This window comes from Paramisgurnus dabryanus, chromosome 8 (genome assembly GCF_030506205.2).
Source record: "Paramisgurnus dabryanus chromosome 8, PD_genome_1.1, whole genome shotgun sequence".
Taxonomy (NCBI): domain Eukaryota; kingdom Metazoa; phylum Chordata; class Actinopteri; order Cypriniformes; family Cobitidae; genus Paramisgurnus; species Paramisgurnus dabryanus.
This window is the reverse complement of record NC_133344.1, coordinates 4,048,717-4,058,218: the sequence shown is the minus strand read 5'-3', so window position 1 is coordinate 4,058,218 and position 9,502 is coordinate 4,048,717. Positions and strand designations below refer to the sequence as shown.

At 38.6% G+C, this 9,502-nt stretch overlaps 1 protein-coding gene across 1 annotated transcript; it reads right to left on the bottom strand.

Annotated features, from left to right (window-relative positions):
• Positions 1 to 441: 441 nt before the first annotated feature.
• Positions 442 to 6,834, bottom strand: LOC135771651 (uncharacterized). Its single transcript, XM_073815413.1, has 3 exons — positions 6,744 to 6,834; positions 6,336 to 6,657; positions 442 to 4,497 (listed from the first exon to the last, which is right to left on the bottom strand). The coding sequence occupies exons 1-3, from the start codon at positions 6,780 to 6,782 to the stop codon at positions 3,248 to 3,250; spliced, it is 1,611 nt and encodes a 536-aa protein (XP_073671514.1). The 5' UTR covers positions 6,783 to 6,834; the 3' UTR covers positions 442 to 3,247.
• Between the last annotated feature and the right edge of the window lie 2,668 nt (positions 6,835 to 9,502).

Below are 9,502 nucleotides of genomic sequence, written 5' to 3'. Positions count from 1 at the left end.
TAAGAATTAGCGTAACAATATTTATGTTTTCAAAATTAAAAGCAAACTACTACGTCTACACAACCGAAAACGTGCTGTATCTAATTCTGATTTCAAACAGTTGTTTATGTTGTTATTCACTTTGTACTGGAAAGGCTTCTCACTGGTGAATGAGACATGAAATGTGAACGTCTGGTCTGTTCATGTGTTTTGGAGGAAGCGTGACTATGGATGGCAATCTGAATGGAGGGTGGATCGTGATTTTAGTCCTAGTAGGCTAAAGTTAGTTTTTTTTTTTTTTTTAATCAGATACCCACCTATTTTTAGTCATAAGCTTTATTTATAGGACCTAAATGTATAGTCAGGTTAACTTATTCTCCCTTATACATGGCTATATACAAATACAGTAGCAAAACTTTTTTTCTATCAGGTAGGTTATTTTCTAATTTCAATCCATACCATATCACACATCTGTTCAAGATGCTCTCAATGCAATAACAGCTCCTTTAACTTTCCTAGAAAGAATGAAAGACTGACAAAATACTAAATAATTAAGTAAACTTTCATTTACCAGTCCAGAGAAAAGGCCTATAGTAGAAGTCAGGAGACGTTTACTGAATAATCTGAACAGTTTCTTTCTCAGTGTGTTTCTATACCAACCAAAGTTAATGAACAATTAATGACATTGTGGTCCCATGACATAAATACTTTAAAACCAATTAGAAAAATCAAATAGCACACAATATAAAATTAACGAGTTCTTAAAAGAGATAAATGTGACATAAAAATGATAAATAAATAAACACGCCCCGTTAATAAAGAGAACTGTAAGGAAAACAAGAGCTGGTTGGGTAGATGCGGAACTAAAGGACTGTATGGTACAAAGAGATGAGGCCAAAAAAGTGGCAAACAACTCCAATTATGAATCAGATTGGCAAGTCTACCGAAAATTGAGAAATTATGTGACTAAATTGAATACAAAGAAAAGGAAGCTGTATTATGGGAATTTGATATCGAATAATAAATATGATATCGGGAAATTATGGAATATTTTAAATAGCATGTTGGGAAGAGGTGTTAAGAGTGCTCCAACATTTCTTGAACTAGGGGATAGGTTTCTTACGAAGCCATTGGAAATAGCAAATTATTTAAGTAAGTATTTCTATGAGAAAACTGATAAGTTTTGAAATGAAATGGGTCAAATACAAACAAATAATACAAAAGCAGAAATGTTAATAAGAAAAAGGATCATGGTAGGAAAGACTTGCGAATTTAAATTTACTTAAGTAACGGAGAGTCAAGTAAAGAAATTACTATTAGAATGTAAAGAAAAACCATCGGGTGTAGATAATATTGACTCAAAGCTGCTGAAACAAGTGGCAAATATAATTGCAGTATTTTGAACTTGAGTTTACAGAAGAGTAGTTATCCACAATCTTGGAAAACAGCAAAGATTGTACCATTACCAAAAAGTACAGCTGTACCTTTTTGTGGTCTTAACTGTAGACCAATTAGTCTGTTACCAACCTTGAGTAAAGTGATGGAGAAAATAGTTTTTGAACAAATTCAGAACTATTTTTCAGATAAGAACTTAAGTACTGACTTTCAGCACGCTTATAGAGCTGGTCATTCAACTGCTACAGCGTTGGCTCAAATGACAGATGATTGGCTCACGGCATTAGATAATAAGATTTTGGAAGGAGCAGTGTTGTTAGATTTCAGCTCAGCCTTTAATCTTATTGACCATAATCTCTTATTAAGAAAACTGAAATGTTATGGGTTTAGTCAAGCAGCATTACATTGGCTTCAAAGTTACCTAGAGAATAGGAAACAGACTGTTTTCTTTAATGGAAGTTTTTCAGATAACATAGATGTGTGTTGTGGTATACCACAAGGAAGCTGTCTAGGTCCGCTACTGTTTTCTATGTACACAAATGATATGCCTTTAGTGTTACAAAAAGCAAAAATATCTATGTATGCTGATGATTCAACAATTTATTCTTCACAAAGTACAATTGGTGAACTTCAAAATGTTTTAGTGGAAGAATTAAAATTGGTATATGAGTGGATCATAAATAATAAGTTAGCACTAAATATTGAAAAGACAAAAAGTATTGTGTTTGGAACCAGATGTATGCTGTTGAATGAGCCTAAATTGTGTATAACTGTGAAGGATACAAATGTCGAGCAGGTACAAGAGGTTAAACTTCTTGGAGTAGAACTTGATAACAAGCTGTTGTGGTCCAAACACATCAGCACTGTTGTATGCAAGATGAGCAAAAGTCTTGTGATGGTTAAACGGTGCTCCCATTTATTGCCTTTTAATATGGTGGCAGATGTTATAAAAACACTTGTACTATCACAATTTGACTATTGTTCTGAGATTTGACCTTGTGCTGCTGCTTCTCATATCAAAGTGCTTCAAAGGGTTCAAAACAAGGCAGCGCGATGTGCTCTTCGATGTCTGTATAGAACAAATGTAAATTGGATGCACGCTATGTTGTCCTGGTTAAAGGTAACAGAGAGATTTGAAGCCTCATTGCTTAATCTGACAAGAAATATTGTAGTATCGGAATTACCAAATGTGCTTTATCGGGAGTAATGTTTTAGTTATAACGAGCATAATTATGGAACCAGACATGCTATAGAGGGCAGATTCAAACTACCCAAAGTAAAAACAAATCAGTTTTTACTGAGTGAAATTATTAATAGTAAACATAAATTTAAAGTCCTCCTGAAGAGGCATCTTCTTTTATTCCAATAACACCCAAGAAGAAAAACACGTGTACTCTCACAATTAAAAATCTTTCGGGCTCTATGGCAGGCAGGATGGACAGATAAATACTCGACATGTTTAATCTGAGTGATTTCATAAGTTATTTACGCCTGCCGGCTGTGTAAAAACGTTTCTTTGTTCCGCTATTTTGAATGGAAGCCAATGGAAGGGCTGCTTTTTTATCCCCCAAAATGGGGCGGTGACGAAATTTACAGTCAAGTTCCCGGATGTGCCGGTAGTCCGTATTGAAGTCATTAAAACAGGAAGTAGAGGTCTGTATGCCAAACCGGCCGTTCGCTGTAAGCTTTGAAAGGCGAATTCTGTTAAAGAAAATATATCGCCTGGCAGTGAGCTTTATCATTTTACAAGTATTATTTATGCTATTATAGCAACATTACACACTAACTAGGGTTTAAAAAATAGGATTAGGAAAACATGACCTTTAAGTTAGTTTCACTGTTGACTAAAAATCTTCCCACAAACACTACAGTGTTAAGGTTTTTCTCCAGTATGAACGCTCTGATGAGATTTTAAATGACCGGACTGAGAAAAAGTCTTGTCACACTGAGAGCATTTGAAAGGTTTTTCACCTGTATGAATTCTCTTGTGATTTAGTAATGTAGCCCGTTGTCCAAAACTCTTTCCACAGACACTACAGTGATAAGGTTTCTCTCCAGAATGAACTCTCTGATGGTATCTTAAGTTACTTGAACAAATAAATGTCTTGTCACACTGAGAGCATTTGAAAGGTTTTTCACCTGTATGAATTCTCTTGTGATATAGTAATGTAGACCCTTGACTAAAACTCTTCCCACAGACACTACAGTGATAAGGTTTCTCTCCAGTATGAACTCTTTCATGTTTTTTTAAGTTACTTGAACAAGTAAACGTCTTGCCACACTGAGAGCATTTGAAAGGTTTTTCACCTGTATGAATTATCTTGTGCTTTAGTAATGTATACTTTACACTAAAACTCTTCCCACAGAAACTACAGTGATGAGGTTTCTCTCCAGTATGAACTCTCTGATGAACTATTAATTGAGGTGAATTAGTGAAGCTCTTTCCACAATGAGCGCAGACACTAGGTTTCTCTCCAGTATGACGTCTCTGATGGATTATCAGATGACATTTATAACCGTAACATTCATCACAGTGTGAACACTGATAGAGTTTCTCTTCAATGTGTGTATTCTGGTGTGATTTTAAAGACCGTGAATCCCTAAAGGTTTTGTCACATTCACTGCACTGATACGGTCTCTCATTGGTGTGTAAAAGCACATGTCTCTTCAGACTATGTTTACAGCTAAATCTCTTCTCACAGTGAGGACACTCGTAAGGTTTTTCTCCTGTGTGAACTCTCTGATGAACTTTAAGATTGTGTTTGGTTGTGAAGTATTTTCCACATTCAGTGCAGTTGAAAGGCTTTTCACCACTGTGTATCCTCATGTGATCATTTAGATTAGAGGAAGAGCCAAAAGTCCTCCCACACTGCTCACAGTGAAACTGCTTCTTCTTCACTCTGTGGTCTTCTGAATGAAGTTTCTTCTCTTGTAAGGTAGTAAAGCTGATCTCAGATCTGGTGAAGAGTTTCTGTTCTGTGTGTTTTCTCTCATGTCTCTCTAAAAGTCTTTGTGAGCTGAATGTCTTTCCACAGGTGATGCACGAAAGAGTTTGTGCTGTCAGTCGCTCTATTGATGTTGAGGACGTTATTTCTATATCCAAACATGAATCACTCTTCACACCTGAAAGAAACATGAAACAATTAAATTGTCTTTTCACTCTTATGTACACAAAGATGAAAAAATGAAGAATTGAGATTCTGTATCTTTTTCTAGATTCACACATAAGACAGAAGACAGGTGTCAGTCCTGTTAATACAGCTGGGTCGTTGTTAGTGATGGGATATTTAAAGCAAGGGTCCGGAGCGTGTGTTGCGAATAAATGGATATGGGTGAGTGATATGACGCTATCGTGAATGAATAAAATGTCTCCATGATCCACTTTTTCGGAAACATCATTGTATCCGTGCCTACACGTCACGTGACAAGGGGGCGTGCTTCCCGCGTTTGGCGCACGTGTCCGCGGAGCTTTCAAAGTATTGACCGTGTTCCGACACGCAATACAAATTATTGTTTAAATTATTCAGGGCATCACTGATGTGTAACATTTACAGTAAATAAAAAAAATTAGGATAAGTGAAGAAAAGTAGCCAATCCACCATTGCAAACAAAGTTTAGAACAAGCAAAAAAACAGGAATCAAACATTAGCTGACGAAAATGCTCCACAGCTTTTTGTTCTTGGAAAAATTAAAAATTAAAGAAGATAAAACGACAGTGAGTGCGTTTACACGCACAGCTTAATAAACTGATAAAGTGATCTACGCTAGGGCTGGGTATTGGCAAGGGCCTCCCGATACAATACGTATCACGATACATGGGTCACGATACGATACAATCATGTCCAGACAACTGGACAGTGACAACTACAGCAGTGGCGGAGGAGGTTGTTTGACGCACACAGAGGGATTTGACGTTTTTAAAATATCGATAGTAGAGATCGAAATATCGATACATTATTGATACAGCTAACTATCACGATAGTTAGCTGTATCGATATTTTTGAACAGTCCTAATCTCCACATATGAAAGATAAACGTCACACGCAGAAGCGCAAAGTAACGTATTAAAGTCTCCTCTCGACTAAAGCAGTTGGCAGAGAAACTGTTAAAATAGAAGCTCATGTTACATTTACAGGTTCTGCAGACACGAGAAAAGATACAACAATATAGCTTTAGACAGATATATGCCGTCGGCTTTTTGATAAACTATTATGTACTATAGTCACTGCCAGCGAGAAAACTTCTTGAATTCTTCAAGTCCCATGTAAGCGCAGTTGTCTGCATAGCCAGATTATTGATTTGCATGTAAACGCTTAAAAACAGTTTTCTACAATAAGCAGATTTTTGATAGTTATCCGCTTATTCTGTGCATGTAAACGCACTCAGTGTTTGTGCAAATGCTGTCTATTTCCTTTGTGTAATTGTTTGTAGTGGAGTGTCCTGAAAGACTCTTCAGAGATAAAAAGAATGTAATACTACTCTATAGGTACTCCAGATTAACATCAGAAATGCAGAAACAGCATGTGTTACGTGAGCTTTAAAACTTTATATGACAAAAATTATATTTAAAGGAAATATTCTTACAGTTATTCAAACTCAAAGATGCACAAATAATTCCATATATTATTTCCTGTTTATGAGCACATCCTTCATTATTTTCTGTGGAATTTTGAAACTAACTGAAGTCAGTTGGACAGAAAGAAGCCTCTCGGACTTCATCAAAAATATCTACAAATGTGTTCATAAGACAATCGGAGCACTTGGGGGTTTAGAACGACACAGAGGTAAGTGATTTATGATCAAATTATTATTTTAGGGTGAACTAACCCTTTAAGCCTACATACCTGTTCCTCAATCAATATTAAAGATATCCTAAACTCAGTGAGATTGTGACTGAAAACCCAAAATAGGCGCTCCCAGTTAAAAATTTTAAAAACACAACAATAATTAAGGAGACATACCTGATGGAATAAAGTCATCATCTTCCTCAGTGCGATCTTCCTCTTCTGTGGGTTCAGTTTTGATTTCTGTGGGTTCAGTTTTGATTTCTGTGGGTTCAGTTTTGATTTCTGTGGGTTCAGTTTTGATTTCTGTGGGTTCAGTTTTGATTTCTGAGAGTAAAGTCAGACTGAGCTCGGAGTCCTGTGTGTGTCTGGATTTCTCTTCAGAGAGTTTAGAGTCCAGCAGTGGCTGTGGTGTGCTGCTCTGATCTCTGCTCATCCACACTGAATCCAGACTCCCATCATCAGTCACATACACTGAAGATTCACAACAATCCACATCCTGACAACACAACACACACAGACAGTAAGATTAGAAATGATTTGATGTTGTCTGATTCAGGTAAATGATGTTTAAGCTGTACAAACCTCTCGATTCATTGCTAAATCTCCTCTTGACCTCAGCATTGTCTCCAGTAACGCCACCTCTTTCTTCAGCTGAGAGATTTCTGTGATTAAATCATCAATATATCCAGCATGGACAGATCAGTTCCTACTCATTTACAGCACATCTCAACATCAACGTCTCAACACTTAAATACACAGAGACAAGACTCTGTTTACACTCAATGAAACACGCAAGAGAGAAAAACACTGAGGATACACAAACACATCACACGCGCGCTCTTTCTTTCTTTCTTTAGTGAGTTTATCTGCGGACTAAAGAGCTGCAGCGCCTCCTGCTGTACTGGAGACAGAAGACGCTCACTGCTTTACAAGTGAGTATGAGGAGGCTGCAGATCTGGAGGCAGATTTACGGCTCTGTTGTTTCTGGTGTGTCAGTAGGGTGTACAGTGTGTAAGAGTGTACACGATATAAGATAAACAGTGTAATGATTTGCACCAATATTAAAATATATGTAGATATTTACTGTTGATTCAAACACATACAGGAAATAATTGAACTGCAACGAAATTTAGTGAATTGAATAATTAATAACACACATTATGGTACCTCCCTTTATTAAACATGTTTTTTATAGTAAAAGTGTAGTAACCATGGTTTTTGTGTAGTGATTACTATCAGCAAAACCATGATTATACTACACTAGTCAAGGTTTAACTATGATTTTTAAAATTAAATTGTGTTTTACTACAGTAACCATGTTTTTTTTGTAAAACCATTTTCGTAAGGGCTAAGCTATATTCAGGTTTTCATAAATTACTGTCACCTCATTGTATCCGTGTACACATTCAGGGAGAGAGATTGTGCACGCGAGACAGATGTGACAGTAAATTTAAATATAAAAACCTATGAATATAATTCAAGTGTTACAATACCCGCTCAAAGCTGATATGGCGTGGACGCAAAGTCTTCTCAAGGACAGACAGTGTAGTGCGAATTTGTCGTCCCAACATCAGCTGAGCAGGGCTTGCACCAGTGGCAGTAATTGGAGTGGCTCTGTAACTCAAAAGTGCCAATTGAGGGTCAGGTTGACGTAAGATATGTTTGGCTGTCTTGACAGCCCGCTCAACAGTCCCATTTGACTGTGGGAAGTGTGGGCTGCTAGTAACATGTTGGATGCCCCAGCTCTTACAAAAGTCTGCAAAGTCCATGCTGCTGAACTGGGTACCATTATCTGAGTGTAACTCATGCGGAATCCCCCACCTAATGAACATCCCTTTTAGCGTAGTGATCACATTGCGGCTGCTAGTGAGGCTTAAATGTGCAAGTTCAATGTCTCTAGAATAGTAATCCACGACCACTAAATAGTTCTTACCTCCATATTTACACAGATCCGCTCCTATGGTGTGCCAAGGACTGGGAGGAAGTGGAGTGGTAATGAGGGGCTCTTTCCTCTGAGTAGGTTTGTGCTCGTGACAGAAGGCACATTGAGAAATTGTCGTCTGAAGATCTTTTCCGATGCCAGGCCACCAGACAGACACTTTGGCCCGTTCTCTGCATTTATTTAGTCCCAGGTGACCCTCGTGCAAGCGAACAAGAATCTCTCGCCGTTGTGCAGTAGGAACCACAATCCTGTCACCATGTAAAAGCAGACCCTCGGCCCTGCACAATGATGCCCGTTCTGCATGGTAAGCCTTAAGCTCCAACGGCACATGGTGTGGCCAGCCTTCATTAATGAAACGCATTACTTCCCTCATAGTAGGGTCTGTGGATGTGGCCTCACAAATGGCGTCCAGCTTTGCCTCTGATATTGGCTTAGTTTGAATCACAGCCTCCACATAAGCGCGCACATCACGTTCAGTATCAGAAACTCCTGTTCCAGTTAAGGGGTTGCGCGACAGCGCATCGGCGACGACAAGTGATTTTCCTGGGACATGTACTGCTTTGACATTGAAACGCATCAGGCGCATCAGCAGACGTTGACAGCGCAGAGGTGTTTTGTCCAGATCATTAAGTGTTAATCAGGGGGACCAATGGCTTATGGTCCGTTTGCAGTGTAAAGCAAGACCCAGCAAATAACACGCAAGCCGCTCACATGCCCAGACAGCAGCGAGGCATTCCTTTTCGATTTGAGAGTATTTTAACTCAGCACTTGACAGGGTTCTGGAGCAGAAAGCCACCGGAAGTAGTTTATCATCATGGATTTGCAGGAGAGTGGCGCCCAGTCCAAAACTGCTGGCATCTGCAAACACAATGGTAGGTTTTGTGATGTCATAAAAAGCTAAAACCGGAGCTGAAGACAGCATTGTCTTTATGTTGTTAAAGGCCTGCTGTTGTTGTGTGTCCCACAGCCATGCAGAATCATTGAGTGGGTGCAGCACCGTCGACAAGTCTGGAAGAAACTTTCCAAGGTAATTGACCATACCTAATACCTGTCTGAAATGGGTGAGGTCTTTGGGGCATGGCAGGTCTGTAATTGCTTTCACCTTGTCTGGATCAGGTTTTACTCCATCGCCACTAATGATGTGTCCAAAGAAAACGATTTCTTTCTTACTAAAATTACATATGTCTTTGTTGAGCTTTAATCCCGTCTCCTGGAATGTCTGTAAGACTGCCTCCAGATTCTTATCATGTGTCTCTTGGTCTCTGCCATACACCAGAACATCGTCCATGACTACTACACAGCCTTCATGTCCCTCCAGTAGCTTGGTCATTTCCCTCTGGAAGATTTCTGGAGCAGATGTGATTCCATAGGGAAGTCTCTGGAAACAAAATCTGCCTCT